Source organism: Cynocephalus volans, chromosome 9 (genome assembly GCF_027409185.1).
Source record: "Cynocephalus volans isolate mCynVol1 chromosome 9, mCynVol1.pri, whole genome shotgun sequence".
In the NCBI taxonomy this organism is placed as follows: domain Eukaryota; kingdom Metazoa; phylum Chordata; class Mammalia; order Dermoptera; family Cynocephalidae; genus Cynocephalus; species Cynocephalus volans.
Genome location: NC_084468.1, coordinates 36853600 through 36871289, shown reverse-complemented (window position 1 = coordinate 36871289; position 17690 = coordinate 36853600). Strand labels below are relative to the sequence as shown.

The 17690-nt window shown below is 39.1% G+C and overlaps 1 protein-coding gene across 14 annotated transcripts in view; it reads right to left on the bottom strand.

Annotated features, from left to right (window-relative positions):
* LIMCH1 (LIM and calponin homology domains 1) overlaps positions 1-17690 on the bottom strand; it is a 349568-nt gene that overhangs the window by 206155 nt on the left and 125723 nt on the right. For all 14 annotated transcript variants that reach the window (XM_063108319.1, XM_063108316.1, XM_063108321.1 and 11 more), the window contains exon 2: positions 6315-6385. In XM_063108319.1, coding sequence (XP_062964389.1) covers positions 6315-6385 — 71 coding nt within the window. The remainder of the gene's footprint in view (positions 1-6314; positions 6386-17690) is intronic.

Sequence of the window (17690 nt, the reverse complement as noted above, 5' to 3'; positions counted from 1 at the left end):
AGGATTTCCTAATATAGCAATATTGGTGAATCTGCCTGAACATTGGCAAGGGTAGAGCGCCTGACTTTGCCAAAGGTGAACACTGGGATAAAGCTAGAATTGTAGGACAATATGAAAATAAATTCAAACATGAACCAACTACCTATACAAACACAAAAAACTTTAAAATCTATTTTCCATTGTACTGACTTTAAAATCTTAGAAATTCGATATTCTGTTTATATTTGTTAGACATACCTGCTATTATGATTTATCTCATTTACCCTCTATAGAGACTTTTATAAAAATTAAAGGAAACATCAAAAGTAAGGATGTTAATAGATTATTACATGTTGAATACAAAGGATTCCATGACTCCATAGTGATACTCTGAAAAAAAAAAAAAAAAAAAAGAGGAAAGGGAAAGCTCATCTCTAAAGAAGACACAAAAATGCCAGCAAACAAGTGCAGAAAGAATAGAATTAGAAAATTACCATTTTGCAACTACCAATGTAATGATTGATTCAGGAAAACATCATCAATGGATATTAAACCCATTGGGTGAAAGACTTGGGGGATATAAAGTTATTCCCACAATCTCAGAATATCTTTCACAATTGACAAAGAAGGGAAAGGCACATTAACAATGCACAAATCTTAGGGACATCACTTTGACCAATTATTGATCGTAAGATTACTAGCAATGGGACAAATTACACTACAGCATGCCAAGAACTTCATAGCATCACTCACGTGGTGTTACTCCTGCCAAAACTGTCTAACCTGAATCTAACCATAAAGAAGCAATTAGAAAAACCCAAATGTGAGACATTCTGCATAACAGCCGGTCTCAAATTTTCAAAAGTGTTAATGTCATGAAAGACACACAAGGCTGGAATAATTGTTCTAGGTTTATGGACACTAACGAGACATGGTAACCAAATGCAATGTGTGATCTTTGATTGAACTCTAGAGTTTTATAAGTTGGTATAAAGAACATTACTGGGGATACTGGGAACATTTAACTATGGACTATACATTAGACATTACTATATCATTGCTAAATGTCTTGCAGGGTTATGGAGGAGAATGCCCCTATATTTAGAAGACACATGCTGCAGCATACAGGAGTTGGATTTCATGTCTGCACCTTACTTTCAAATGGTTCAGGAAAAATGAGGCATACATACATAAAAAGATCAAGCAAATACAGCAAAATGGAAATAACTGGTGCATGTAGGTGCAGGATATATGGATATTCATTACATAATTCTTGTAGCTTTTCTGTAATTTTGAAATTGTTCAAAACCCAAAGTTGGGGGCAAAAAATTGTGAAGAAACTACTGAGAAAAGCTTTCGTAAAAAGTTATTCAATTTACCCAAATGACATTTTACACTGCCCAAACTCAATTATTTAACTTCACAGGGGTAAACAATTTACAACTAAAATTAATTCCATAGTCCTTTGGGCCTGGCCAAATCTTTCCATAAAGAACCAGATAGTAAACATTTTAGGTTTTGTGAGCCACATACAAACTTTCATTTTGTTTAGTTTTGTTTACAACCCTTTAAAAATGTAAAAATCATTCTAAGCAAGAAGGCCAGTACAAAAATAAGCCAAGCGCCATAATTTGCCAACCCTTGATTTAAGTGAAATTCCATGGAGTTCTATCTAAATAATAACATCATAGTCAGGAAAACAAGTCAGACACTTTCCTTTCTGGAATTATTTCGAAACAGTCTGGTGTGGGGGCAGGGGAGCAGATGGATCCCATCAGCAAATCCGGCCTGGGAGCAGCTCCTTTACGGCCTTCCTTTTCTTTGCAACCTTGATTTTTTTACCCTTAAGTCCTCAAGGGCACAGTGCAGTATTTGATTAATATTTCTAACAGCATGACGCTAGTCACACGTTTTCAGCTCTGTCACGCTTTGACCCCAGACCTTTTATTAAATGCTCTGTGGAGGGCTCACACCATTGGAGCATTTAACCTCCAAAACTTCAACTACACACACTTGGCAAAAGCAACAGAGGAAGAGATGGTGAGAGCAAAAAATGCATCTACTAGAATTCTATTTGACACATGCACTCTATTTTATACTTGCTATTACTGTAAGTTATACATTTATGCATACGTATTACTGGACGGGGTGGTGTATGCAAAGCCACGTGAAGTAAAAGATCTCCCAGGGTGATTCTGAAACTACTCAATGTCCATCTCACATGCTGCCTGTAGGCGCCAGGCTTTTCTCCCTCCTGTGTCTGTAGTCTTTACTCCAGGTCCACCACTCTCATTGTCTCCATCTGGTTTCTATAGTTCTCCTAAGAAAACTGAAAGCCCTACCTCCTCTGCTGACCACAGCCTCCTATCCTTTCAGCAATCTCATGTGAACCTGGCTTCTTATCTCAAGAGGGACCACCAGGCCCTGACGCTTACATTTTTCTAAGACTACTAACCCCATCCAGTCCTTCTTCAGCCTCTGCCCAGCTGAGACCCAGTGGTTCATCCTCTGCACTCCCTTCTCCCCCCACTCTAGGATTTCTGGCACCAATTTCCCCTCCTCACCCACTCTCAACCTCTTGCTTCTCTCTCCCATTAAAATTCCAGTATAGGGCTGACCGGTTAGCTCAGTTGGTTAGAGCATGCTGCTAATAACACCAAGATCCAGGGTTCAATCCCGGCACTGGCCAGCTGCCAAAAAAAAAATTCCATTATAGAAACAGGATAGTGGTTAAGAGCAAAAGCTAAAGGATCAGACTTCCTGTATTTAAATCTTTCTTATCTGTGTGACCTTAGCCAAGTTAGTTAATCCTCTGTGCCTTAGTTAATTCCCCTACTAAACAGGCATAATAATAGTACCGTACATGCCACAGGTAAGGTTGGAATCAGGCTGGTAAGAGGAAAATCAGATCCCAGTCCTAGAAGGTGCCCTTCTGTTTGATGAGAACTGTGAGTTTTTTTCAGATTCATAAACAACGCAGGATATTTTAATGAACAAAGAGCATGATGTCTCTACACAGTTGCAACTAACACTTAGAGTGGATCCAACTTGGTCAAAAAGGTGAGAGTTTGTTGAACAAAAGGCAGAAGTCACCAATGCTGTGCATGTATTTGCCAACTAGGGTCAGCACACTGTTACAAGACACCAACTGGGCTTCTATTTTCAGTAACACAAAGTGGGAAAGCTCCAAGTAATGTTTAAAAAGAGGACTATATCTTATGAAAGCCCCACTCTAAGATGAGCTGAACTGCTTGGTTTTCAAAATTTGGAATTGTAGAGAGTTCTTAAATTTTCACATGTTGCTGCATGGATGGTAGCTACAAGTTAGATCTCCTTAATCAACAGCATTCACAAAACTCTCTCTGGTTCTAGAGTGGCACAGTCTTAGGCATTCTCCAAAGACAGGTGTTTGAAACCTGTGTGGATCCATTGTCTGGGAATCGTCACTTTCCTAAGACCCTCCAAACTGAGCTTTCTTTTGGCCCCTGGAAACCCCACACCTGGCAGTGCAAGTCTCCTTCCATGCTAGATTGGTCTCAGGATTCAAGATCCAGAAAATACACCTGTTAATCTCAGTCTATGGCAGCCCAGTAGTCTCAGCTCAGTCATACAGCTGAGGAAAGACACCCCCTTCTTCCACTGTCCCAAACGCTCCTTGCATTCAGCTCCTGGGTTATGGTTTTGGTTCTCATTACTCTGAGTCCTGTACTTATTAGACATCTGTTTGTATCTGGTTTCTCTGGCTCCTGATCCAGCTTTCTCTCCAAGGCTGGGGCTCATGCTACTGGCTTTCCTTGCCTCTGGCTACCTACATGGTTTATTCCATCTTAGCAAACTCTGTGCCAGGGCTGCCAGCTGGAGGTCCCCTGGGGAAGCCAGGATTTGATTCCTGGTCCTCAGACTACAAAACTCATGCTCCTTCAATTTCACCAGTGGGTCTAGTCCTCCATGGTCAGAGGACTTAGACAGTAACTGGCTTGTCTTGGGTTTTGTCCTCCTACCCAGATAGCAACACTGGCCAGTGTCCTCTCTGTTTGCCAGTTCCTTCAGGTTCACCCTCAGGCTATTAGCAGTCCAAGCTCTTTAAGTATTTAAAGAAGCCCCTGGCTATAATTGCCTCTGTGTTGTTCTAACCATTCTATCTCTTAACCATGGCCTGGACCTACAACCCACCTTTCCACCCCAATAACCTTAACATTCATTAATGGTTTGTAAAAGACCAATCAATGGATAGTGCCACTGTGTACAGGGAAGACTCCATCCTCTCACTCAACATCTTCAGCTAGGTGAGAAGTAAGTTCTATGTAACTAAATACCTCTAGATCCAGAGCCTCATCTTCAGACGAGCCCACTTGGAACTCAAAGTCAGGTCAGTGGTATTACTCCCTGACAGATTTATTCATGGTGATACAGTGGAGAGGTGGATGCCCATGAGAATCTCTGGAGCAAATGTTAGATAAACAAAAGTTGGTACCAAAGATCCACTTCAATTGAGCTAAGAGAGCATGATCCACGTAAATTAGATCAGAGTTTGACTAGCCTGTTAACATCAGGGGAGGGCTAAGCCCAGCATCATTGGAAAAGCAAGTGCTAGAACAGAAGCGAAGCATTGGGAGCCTGTCTGGGGTTGTCTCCAGTGAGGTGCTGAATTAATCAGGGCTGATCTGAGAGATGAGCTCGGATTTAGATGCAATAAAATGAAAAGTGGAGGTGAGGCAAGTACAGTGTGAGAAGAGAGGAGAAACTCCCTAGGAAGGAGGGTATGGAAACAGCAATCAGGAGATATATATTTTTCTTTGAAGAACAAAGGGCAGCAGAGAGGCAGGAAAAAAAATAAAAGCTCACATGAACTATGTTGAGACATGATACCATGTTACATGACAACCAGCATTTGTACAGCACTGTACAGTCTTTTAAAGTACCTTATCCACACTATCCTGTTGAAGTTCACAAAAAGTCTATGAAATAGAGTTATAAATTTCTTATCACTGTTTTAGGAAAGAAAAAAAAAAGACTCAAGGAGGTTAGATGATTGAAGCAAAAACTTGAATCTTTATTCCTCAGGCTCCAAACTCCATGCTCTTTCAACTATATCAGTAGGTCCCAAACAATATTCTGAAAGTAGCCAAAATAAGAATCTATTCTATGTGATTCCACTTACTTAAAGTTCAGGAGAAGGCAAAATAGATGCTATGGTGACAGAAACCAGGACAGTAGTTGTCCTCAGGAGGTTGAGATTAAGCAGGAAGGGGCATGAGGGAACCTTCTGCTTTATGTCTTGATTAGAGTACAGGTTCCAGCATGTACACATTTTCAAAACTGATCAGATTACATATTTAGGAGCTGCATGTTTTATTGCATGTACATTCCACCCCAACAAAGCAAAAAGCAGTATCCAAATTACAAAACGTATTAAACATATTCAAATTTTGAAATCTTAATTTCAAGTTTACGTCCATCCATCTATAAGTATTTTAGCACTAGCTTATTTTGTGTCTAGAACCACTTCATAGAAACTCTTAAGTCCTTTGTCACAGAAGCAGTCCTTTGTCACAGTCCTCTGTCCAATGACAGAGCCTAGCTTTAAAACATAAAACAGTTATTGTTCACATTTGAATTTTAATAACAGCACAAATCAAACATATTCAAAATACTTTAGTAAAGTAGGCCCAGTGAGGATCGTTACCTGATATGCTTTTAAGATGTCATAGTTAGAGAGAAAAGAGCCGTGTTTACTAGAGGGGAAAAGGGGAAGGGGGCCAGAGGGAGGGGTCTAATGAGGAATTGGTCAACAGACACAAAGAATGATTGCGTGTTGTAAAGATGAATAAGCTAACTAACCTAATCTAACCATCACACATTGTACACTATTACTGAAAATCAACATTGGACCCCACATGTATGTATAATAAATTATCTTAAAAATAAAAAAAATTTAAAAGATGTCATAAGTATAGAAGCACTGTTTTCACTTGGCACAAGCTACTTTCATTCGTGATTAAAAAGGAGAGAAAAGTTACTACTTTTAGCACAATCAGGTCCACATTCTTACAATTACCAGGACACAAATTTCTACACAGTAAAAGCTGGTTGGAGCTGAGTAGCAGCTCCATGATAGTCCTGCTTCATCTTGTTGGCTATCGCCACAGTCCCCACCACTCCCTACTGTTACACCAAGACTCACTCACCTACTTGTGTTTCCTGTTTAGTCTGGATTTTTTGAGTTTTAGATTCAAACTGTGAATAAATTCAAAACATTAAAAGTTTTATAAACTAAATGAATAATATTAATAATTTTTCTTGAGTAAAACCAGCCAGATTTAGGCTATACTTACTCGCAGAGAAGGATTCCATTTTCTAACCCCGTCCGGAAATCTTTATCTCCAAAACTTCTCCCAGTTACTTGCTGGAACAGAAAAAAGAAAAAGAGAGCATAAATTTTTCTTTTTTCATCACGATGCTCAATTTTTTAAAAAAATATTCAAAAGCCTTGAAAAACTGGTGACATTCCAAGAATGGGAAAAATCTGTTAGATCTGAATTTCCTTCCCATGTATAGTTTTGCCTAGAGCAGCTAAATTTATATTTAGACCATTTCTTTGAAGCTTTTTTAACTATACGATACCTTAAAGAATATCTGCTCTTCCTTATAAGAATTTTTCACTTTGGGGAATTGGTCATGATTAAGTCAAGGCCATAGTCTCTTTTATCCCGAGGATCCAACCCACACACGCTTTCAAAAAAGCCCATGGAAAGCACGACCTGAGGATAAAGTCCCTATGTACTAAAACATTAAGGGAGTTGGGAAGGAGAGGACCCCTAACCTTGAGAGACTAACATCAAGACCAGAAAATTAAAGCCAATATCCATAAATAACATGGCATGAAGGAGAAAAAAATTAAAGCTGGAAAGAATAATTCTCTCACATCACAGGACTGATGGCCACTCTTGGTGTCTCTGGCTCTCAGCAGCCCTTTGGCCTAGGCACCAAGGAGTCCCCCATTCATTTGTTCATTCAGTAAATATTTATAGAACACATATAATATGCCAGGTAGATATGTATACTATAAACCCTAAATCAACCTCTAAAATATCTAAATAAAAAGTTATAGCTCATAAGCCAAGAAAGAAGATAAAATGGAATCATAAAAAATACTCTAACAATTAAAAAAAGGCCAAAAAAATGGAAAAGGGAGCAAAGAACAGATAAAATAAATACACAACAAATAGAAAGACAACAGACTTAAACCTGACCATATCAATAATTATATTAAATATAAATGGTCTAAAAATCCCCAATTAAAAGGCAGATTGTCAGATTGGATAAAAAAGCATGACCCAACTATGTGCTGCTCACAAAAATGAACTTTAAATAAAAAGACACAAGTAGGGTAAGTAGAAGAATGGAATGAAATACATCATGTTAACACTAATCTAAAGAAAGCTAGAGAGGTTATATTAATATCAGATGAAGAAATTTTAGAACAAAGAATAATAACAGGGATAGAGAAAGTCATTTTATTATGATAAAGGGGCTAGCTGATCAGAAAGACATAACAATCCGAAACATTTATGCACCTAATAAAAAAGTTTCAAAATGCACAAGGCCAAACAGATAGAATTGCAAGGAGAAATAGACAAATCACAATTAAAGTCAGAGATTTAAACATCTCTCTTCAATAACTGATAGATCTCACAACAGGTCCCTGTGACCAAAGATATTTGTTTCAAAACAGCTAATATGGACTTCTTTCTGCCTTTAAAAGTTTCCCCTTATTCCAGCCTCCCCAAATGTGCCTATGATTCATCATAAATGTGTATCCTGGGTTATAATGCCCTGTTTATTCCTGAATACATTCATTTCGTTGGAGAAAAATACTACTAATAACTTACAGGACAAATAGAGAGAAAATTAATAAGGATATAGATAACCTGAACAACACTATCAACCAAATCGACCTAACTGACATTTCTAGAATACTCCACCCTACAACAGCAGAATACACATTTTTTGCCTAAGTTCACAATCAACGTTTATCAAGACAGACAAAATTTTGAGTCAGAAAAGAAGTCTCAGTGCACTTACAAGAATTCATACAAGCTATGTTATCTGACAACAATGAATTCTAAGTTAACAGCAGAAATATCCCTTGAACATCCTCAATTTTTTTTTTTTTTTTTTTTGTGACCAGTAAGGAGATCGTAACCCTTGGCATGGGGCTGCCCGCACTGTGCTCAGCCAGTGAGTGCACCAGCCATCCCTATATAGGATCCGAACCCACGGCCTCGGCGCTCCCAGCGCCACTGCACTCCCAGCGCCGCACTCTCCCAAGTGAGCCACAGGGTCGGCCCATCCTCAAATATTTTTAAATTAAGCAACATAATTCTAAATTGTCCAATTACCCACTGATCAAAGAAGAAATTTTTAAAAAGTAAAATGTATTTTGTAGTGAAAGAACTACAGCAATATCAAAATGTATGCAATAACACTAAAGCAGTACTTGGGGGAAACGTATAGCTCAGAACTCCTATATTGGAAAATAAGATCTCAAATCAATGAATTCTGCCTCTACCATAGGCAAATTAAGCCTGAATCAATTAGAAGAAAGGGGGAAATAGAGCTGAAATCAATCAAAGAGAAAACTGAAAAACAACTGCAAAAAATAAATGAAACCAAAAACTGTATCTTTGAGATCAATATAATTGATAAACCTTTAGCCAGATTAATAAACCCTTACCCAACAAAATTGGTAAAGCTTTGAGATTTATTTTATTTATTTATTTACTTATTCATTTATTGTAGTTTCCCTAGTTGATATCAAGATTTATTATAACATCTTGTTCTTGGCTCAAGAATACAAAATAAATCATTGAAAAATGTAGAGCTGAGAGTCCACAGCCATGCTTATTTGGGACCCTATCTCACCACCTTTGTTATCATGTCCCCCATCTAAGCCATTCAATACCTCACTTAAATACTGCTGCAGTTTCATAGTGCCTCTCCCTTCCATCCTTCCCCTCTTACCACGTGTTCCCCACACAGCAACAAGAACCATCCTTTTTTAAAAACATTTTTAAATTTTTCATTGTACATGTATCGTCTACAACCAGCCTTTGGTTTTTAGCCAAAAGAAAGAAGACACAAATACCAACGTCGGGAAAGACAAAGATGACATTACGGATTTTACAGATATTAAAAGAATGGCAAAGAAATATCATAAATAAACCTGTGCCAATAAATTCACCAACTTAGATGAACTTGATAAATTCTTTGACACAAACAACCATAGTTCATTCAACAAAGAAATAGATAACTTTCACATAAAGAAAACAGCCGGCCCAGAAGGCTTACCTGGTAAATTGTATCTGATATTTAAGGAAGAAATAATCCAGTTCTACGCAAACTCTTTCAGACAGTGAAAAGGAAAGAATACTTCCCAATTCGTACTATGAGCCAACATTACCCTGATACTAAAACCAGACGGACATCACAAGACACACACACACACAATATGTCAGTGTTATTTCTTCATGGTGGGAATCAGGTATGATTTTTATTTTGCTTTTTAAATTTTTCCGTATTTTCCTACATATTATTTTAGTCATCAGAAAAGCTAAATAAGATTTTTTTTTTTTTAAACAGAGAGAGAACTGATATAAGAGCAATGTAAGGAAAACTAAATGTTCTAATTCTTCCTTATAAACCAAAGTTCAAGTTCTACTACAAAACATCCTTACTACCACTCCCACTAGAAAATACAATTCAGTAGCCGATATAATCACGTCTCAAAAAGTTATTTTGTTAATATCTTCATTCCTATTTGAGGGAAGGTAATAAAAACTCATTGTTAGTAATTTGCAAATATCTAACTTTTTTCCCAAAATAAAGAAATTGACACCTTTTTAAAAACTAATATTTTAAACACAGACTTTAAATATCTCAGCATTTTTTTTTTTAGTATCTGTCAATGATTTGTCTGTCATTGATCTGTCTTCGTGAGAATGATTCATATTCTGAAATCATCACTAGTATTCTCTATAGTTCTAACCTCCATTTACCAAGAAGTGATCAGAAGGATTCGAAAACATTTTTTCCCAGGTCTTTACGTTTTTATTAAAAGCATTATGTTCTTGTGAAAACAGTACCAATATTGAGACCAAGATACCCAACAAACCCAAGATAGTTTGGGTACATTTATTACAGAATCTGTGGCTAAGTTTCTCCAGGCCTCTCTCAAGGTACAATTGAGCAGGTCCTAGAGATAGGACCACAGACGAGATGTGTCACTGTAAGCAGGAAGCTCACAGACTGATGAGGAAGGCAGATTTCTAAACTCTTACTGTAAACATGAGGTAACATAACTACTAAGAATATTAAAACTATTGGTGGCCCACATACTATCCAAAATGCCCGTGTACCATTTAAAATTATCTTGCATGTGATAGCGTAGCCACTAAAAAAATTTCAAGTAGAGGTTGATATAATAGTCTAAAGTCAGTCTGCCAGTCAAAGGCCTCTAAAATGTAGTGTGATCAAGTTCAAGTTTTTAGACTCCCAATTCTAGAGATAGGAATAGGCATCTTGTACTTCGAGGAGAACGCTCATTTCCACCTCTATTCCTCCTCACCTGCCCTCTGTCCCCCATTCTTGTGCCCGTTAAGTCCCAGTATGGCCTTCACACTGCTCTCCACTAATTGAAATGCCACTTATTCTTCAAAGCTCACATTACTTCGCATAGAGTCACCAGAAGCCTTGTTAGGAGGATTAACAGATGAATAGACTCCAGAAATTCAACAGAGACTGAAAATTTGGTCCTTAGACTAGGAGCAGCAGCATCTTTACCTGGAATTAATATTAGAAATACAGACTTACAGTCCACCCATCCCCCCAAGACATACTAAATCAGAACCAGCATTTTAAAAGACCCCCATGTGATTCATATGCCCAGTAAATTTCATAAAGCCCTGACCTAGGACACTAAACTAAAACAGCAGTTCAGAATCACAAAGGAAGGACTTTCCATTGGTGTCAGGGTTTTGGATGACCTGTCTCAACAACCCCTCTCAGCAACATCTTTATGATGAGTTTATAATGTCATACATTGTATATTCTAACTATAAAGACTGCTAATTATTCTTCCCTTCATCAGAGCATAAGCCACTGCTGTAAAAAGCAAAATAGTCCCCCAGAATCAACCACCATTATCAACAGTCCATTTGCAGGGGAACTGAAAAGCATCTCCCTAGGCTTCCCTAACCATCCCATCTGGATCCCCACTGACTGAGGACTCAATAACCTCTCAGTCCAGGCACTATCCAAGCCATCAGCTCATCTTCATTCTCCAAAGACACAAGGGCAGGAAGGGAAGCTCAGTAGGGCTCTGAAAGAGAGCCTGAGATGGGACCCTAGAGTATGGGGTGGGTGGGGAGAGAGCCCAGGTTTAGCATCCAGCAGGGAAGGGTAGCATGAAACATCAAGAGCACTTTATCCTCCCCCCAAATTCCACACTCTCACCCTTGCTAATCCTCACCCACATGGTCCATTAGTCCTTGCAACTTCATCCTTGCAGGTGTTCAGCCCAAAACCTTAGAGTCATGATGGGCCCTTATCTTTCACACCCAGTCACACCCATCAACACACCCTGTTGCTTCTCTCTTCAGAATCTAACTTAGCCAGAATCTAACCACTCTTCCATCCTACCACCTTTCTCCAAACTGCTGTCATCTTACACCTACATAGTTCAAGCGTCTCTTAACTGGCCCCACTACTTGCACACTTGCCTCTCTTCCACCTGTTCTCATCTCAGCAGCCAGGGTAATCTGTAAAGTTAAATCATGCCACTACTCCACTCAAAATTGCCCAAAGGCACCCCCACATCACTTGTAGTAGAAACCAAAGTTCTTACAGTTCCCTAAAAGTAGTCAACATAACAACAAACACACAAACACAAACAAAAAAATCAATAGGAGTACATGAGCAAAAACTATTGTACAGCACCATCATCTTAAAGGTGGTCACACAAACAGGCACACACATCTCCTCCTTCAAGGGGATCTTCAGAAGTACTCATGATGGCAACTATGTCACCAACTATGCCCCGTGTGCCTTTCAGGAAAGCCCAATATCAGATTTTTTTCTGCTTTACTATTTAGAATTAAATCACTTTAGTTACTAACAAAAATGTTTGCTGTAGGAACATGCAGATTAAAACAATCAATGAATGGATAATTTGTCAATATCTTGATGGTTTTAAAGGAAAATAAAAGCTTTTATCTGCCTTAGCAATTAAACCAAAAGCAGAATCAAGAGGACATTGTAATGTGTCATCACACTATTTATGCGAGTAATTACTAAGGAAGCTCATCTGTATCTGATTTCCTTTCCATAGAACTAAAAGGTAATTGTGTTTCTGAGATTTTCTTTGTCAATGGCACTTCCCTAAAGCATTCAAATAACTGAAATATGGAGGACTTTAAAAAAAACAGTCTAATAAAGAAAACCATGCAACTTTACAGCAACATTTTTACAATGTGTTTATAATGTAACACATTATGTATCACAATGCTACACTCTGCTAATTACTTTGTTACCACTGTTATTATGTAATTCCCATAACAACCGAAGGCTGCCAAGAATCAGTCTCCCAGCCTGATCATTACCATTTATATAAATGGTATTTCAGAAGTATTTTCATTAATCTTTAGTTGTTTTTAAAGCAATCTGATGGGCAAACTGCAGTCCAACTAACTAACTGCAGGTCTGAAGAGGATCTTAAACAAATGTTGGCAGTCCATATTATAATGATCTTAAGAGGAGATTCTGTTGGCTGACAAAATAATGGTTCCTGGATTCAGCAACTGAAACAAAGTACAAGATTTAATAGACTATTATTATTATTATTATTATTATTATTTGGCAGCTGACCAGTATGGGGATCTGAACCCTTGACCTTGGTATTACCACACTGCACTCTAAGATTTAATAGATTTTGACTTAAATTTGAAAGACATGGATATATTCTTTAAGTTGTATAAAAATAGGTACACTTTCCAGAAGGCTTTGATTTCCTCCTACAAACTGTAAATGAAAAAAATCACACCTTTTTAATTCACTGGAGAAGATTATTTGCAGCTCATTATGCTCACTTTTCTTCTGATCATATTTGACAAGAGGAATATGTCTGCATATTTTTAAACCTAAATTGTAAAATAAAGCAGAACAGAATTGCTCTTATTTTTCACATTTTCTGAGAAGTAAACCCTTTGTGGAGCTGCTAGAAAAATCATACCTAAATTCTATGGAAACGCTTTGCAAACGATGACAAATCATACTCATCTAACTCACAATTAGCAATCAACAAATCATTTACCAAATACCTGTTTCCTATGAGGCACTGTAAAAGATGTGAGTGAGATCAAAATAACAAGATCTGGACCCTACCCAGTAGGAATCACAATCCAGGGGGGAAAATAAAACATGATAACCCAGTGGGTTATTGGAAGAGAAATATGCACAGAGTTGCAAGAGTATGAAGGAAGCAATTAACACGAATTGCATGACTGAAGAGTAGTTGAATGACAGGAGCTCCCGTTCACACAGCAACTTCAACATGCCCTCGCTGTTCAAAGTGCTCATCACATATTAATATATTTATTCCTCGTGACTTTATGGTGTTTGATTATTATTTCCATTTTAAAGTCAAGAAAACCTAGAAACAGAGAGGTTAAGTAACTTGCCCAAGACCACAAAACTAGTAAATAGCAGAGCCTGGATTTAAACCCAGGCAATGTGACTGCAGAGTTCGTGCTCTTTCGCACGATTCTGTGCAGCATCTGAGCAAAATACTATGGGACACTAAAGGAAGGACCATCTCTGCCTAAGACAGCCAGGGAAAGCCTTCGAGGAGCTGACATTTGATTGATCCTGAAGGATGAGAAGGGATTTTCTGAAGGAAGGAGGTGAAGCCAGGCGTCTCCAGACAGACACAAGGACCTATACAAAGATTTCTTTGAGCAAAGATGGCAAGTTCTAAGGGCTGAGCACAGGGGGCCTGGCAGATGGGGAAGGGGAGGATTGTAGGAGATGAGGCGTCAGAGGAGGCGTAGCCCAGATGGCGAAGGACCTTGAGTGCCAGGACTATGGGCTATACTTGAACTTGGAACAAAATAGAGAACCCAGAAGGTGTGAATAAGGGGAGGGGTTCTTTGGCAATCATTTTCCCCATTTCCCACCAATTCCCTACTCCTAAAGAGATAGTTCCAGAACATCATTTTGCCTTTTGCTCTTAATTATGTCCTCGTGGACTCCCCCAAGCCAACGACCTCGCTGATGGAATCACAGTGAGATGGAAACTATCTGCCCAGCCTTTCCTCTAAGACCACCACACCAGCCCCACACATGCTTCAACAAATCGTATCTACACCTATCTTTTTCATCTTTTCCTGCCATCTCAAAAGGAAGAAGTATGTTTTCTCCGTCCTAAACTGAGTTCCTCTATTAAGGCTCTGGATCATATTCCTTCCCATCCCCAGATCCTGCCTTTATCTCAGTCTTACCTCTCTGTCCACAGCATTCTTCATTTATCTGCCAATGGCACAACGAGCACCCTCTTTTCCTAAAAACCCTAATTCAATCCAGCCCTTCTGTTCTTCTGCCTTTCACAGCCCAAACTTCCTATATGAGTATCCAGTACCCACTACCGTATCATCATAGCTCAGCCACCTCAAGCTGACCTCATCTAACTCACTGAAAATTCTTCAACTCACATCTCCACCAGCATCAGCTAAATCACCTCAGGCGGGTTAATGAACTTGTACAAACTCTTTGCTTCCCTATACAAGGCATGATAATATACCCTACTCCAAAGGTTTGCATGTAGAGTAAATGAATTAATGTATGTAAAACCCTGAGCACAGTACCCGACCCAGATCAAGAACTTAGTACATCTCATTATCATTATTGGCAACAATAATAAGATTGCCGTAGATCTCACTTTTAGTTTCTGCCTTTCCAGTCCTCTTGGAAGTTCTTTCCTCCCTGATCTTAAACGAGGCCATGCTTTATTGGTTCTCCTCTTACCTCCCAATACTGCCATGCTGTCTAACTCAAAAGACATTTTTCTCATCCGATCTTAATCGATGACTCAGCAGCATGAGAGCCCTCCACTCCCTCGTTTTTTAATCACTTGCCTCTCCCAGGCTTTCCCACCACCAAACACTCCTGTTTTCCTTCTACCTCATTAAATAAAGACTCCTTCCTCCAGGGCCTTAGGGACTTCTACCTCATTCACTTCCTAACTGTAAACTGTGAGCCTTTTTCTCTCCTCTTCACTTCCCTTTGCTTAATCTCTATAACTGCCCCCTTCCCTGGGTGGCCCCGTCCAACACCATGGCTCCCTACATCTCACATATGACGATAATTTACACATTTTTTTTGTAGCCCTGACTCCTCAAATCCAGAATCCAATATCCAATTTCTTTCTCAACATCTCCACTTGTGTACCTGGTAAGTATTTTACACTTAATAAGAGCAATACAAAAGTCCTGACATCTGTCCCCTAATCCAACCTGTCCCATCTTTGGTCTTCTCCATATCAATAAATGGCACTGCCATCTCCCTCCCCCTGTAACACAGAGATGCATTCAATGCACCAAGAAGAGCAATGTTCTCCCTCCAATATATACTTCAGGTCTGTCCTCTTCTCTGTGTCTCTGCACTAGGACACTAGTCCAAGCCTCCATCATCTCTCAGCAAGACAACTGCAGTGGCCACCCCCGGGGTGTCTCTGCTTCCACTCTAGTCCTTCCATGAGCCACCTCCCACACAGCATCCGGCAATCTTTCTATAGATCCTTCTATATCTCTTCTTTACATCAGAAATAAAGTCCAGGATATACGCACAACCTTTTATTTTACAGATGATAAAAATAATACCATACAAATTAAGTGACTTGCCCAAGGGTATCCAGCTAGCTACCGTAAGGATGAGCCTAGAATCAGCTCTCCCTTCACCCTGGCCAGGGCTTCATTGTGCCACCACACTGTGTTCTAAAGCCCAACTCTTCTTCCTGTGGCAGGTACATTGCTACACTTTCTCTAATAACAATAACTCCTTGAGAACAGAACTGAGGTTACCCGAGGTGGGAAAGGGGGAGAGGGAGGAAGAGTAAGGGAGCAATTAGTAAAGGGCCACAGAAAAAATTACATTGTATAATATACTAATAATCCTGATTTGAGCATCGCACATTGCACACAGGTATTAATACTCAACACTGTCCCCAGAGATATGTACAATCAACTGTGTTACAGTAAAAAGAATTTTTTTTAATTAAAAAAAAATTACTTATACCCATTCAGTTTGGGTTGACAAAGAAACAGCACAGAAGTACAGGCCTGAGGTTATTTAATCAATATTATCAGCTCATGATTCCCTCCAGCACCAGCTCTGAGTGCTTAATATTGAGGATAATAAAATGCAATCTGCGGAATCCATTTATATTTTCATCGTGTCATCAGAAAACCATAAGGCACTGTTTATAGCCACAGATTGACAGACTCTACCACAAAACAAATCTAGTTAAGAATATAGCCGATGCTGAAAAGCACCCTGGGAGCATTAGATCCTCTGATCTAGCCATGTAGGATCTAGATGCAGACAAGGGGTCAGTACTGGGACATGTGAGTGGGTTTAGCGTAACTGTGTTTGCCCATGCTCAACCTGTCCTTGCCTTACAAGGAGGCAGAACAGATGCTGCAAAGAAAGACACACAACACTGAAATGAGCTCTATTGCAACACAAAGCCTTAGCAACTGATTTGAGAGCAAGGAGAAGGAAGGCTCCAGAAAGAAAATGGGCTCGTGGAGTGCTCGTGGGTTAAGTGTGTTGTCGCCATTTCAAGGAGCAGAGATGGGCTTTGGCCCCAGTGTTATTTTTACCTGGCTATCATGTTGCTCCTTAAATAAATATTTTAGTTCTGGGCTAATTTTGGCAAATCAGTCTATGTAACTGTCAGCACAAAGAAATATAAAACCTTTGAATTAGGCAGATCTGGGTTCAAATTCCAGTTAGGAGCTGAGTGACACTGGACAAACAGCTTCATTTCTCTGAGCCTGCTTCCTGGGCTTTAAAAGATGGCCTGTTTTCCAGGGTTGTTGGAGGTTGGAAATCATGGGTAGGAATCACCTAGTAGGACATTTAGTACTTATTGAGTGTACAGAAATGGCAGCTATTTTTTTTTCAAGATTCATATTAAAGAAGACACAAAACTGTACATACAACTAGAGTGTCTAAATCAGGTGGTTACAATTTTTGTTCCAAAATATTGCTCAGGGGAGAGAGAGACTAACTGAGACAAATTTGCCACCTCTGGGTTTGTGAGTGCTGGACACAAAATCACACAGGGAAGCCCATGTAATGACGTCCTATATATGGTCTCTGGGTTAAATGAGCCCATGAGGAAACAATCATGCAAATCCAGAAAATAACAGATTCTATAAGAAAACTGGCCTTCAAAAAGCCGATGTCATGAAGAAAAGGGGAGGGATTGCTATTCTGAGTAAGAGTTAAGAGACATAATAACCAATTGCAATGCATACTTCTTAATGAGCTCCTACTTTATTTTTTTATTTATTTTTTTTTTAATTTTATTTTGTCGATATACATTGTGGCTGATTATTGCTCCCCATCACCAAAACCTCCCTCCCTTCTCCCTC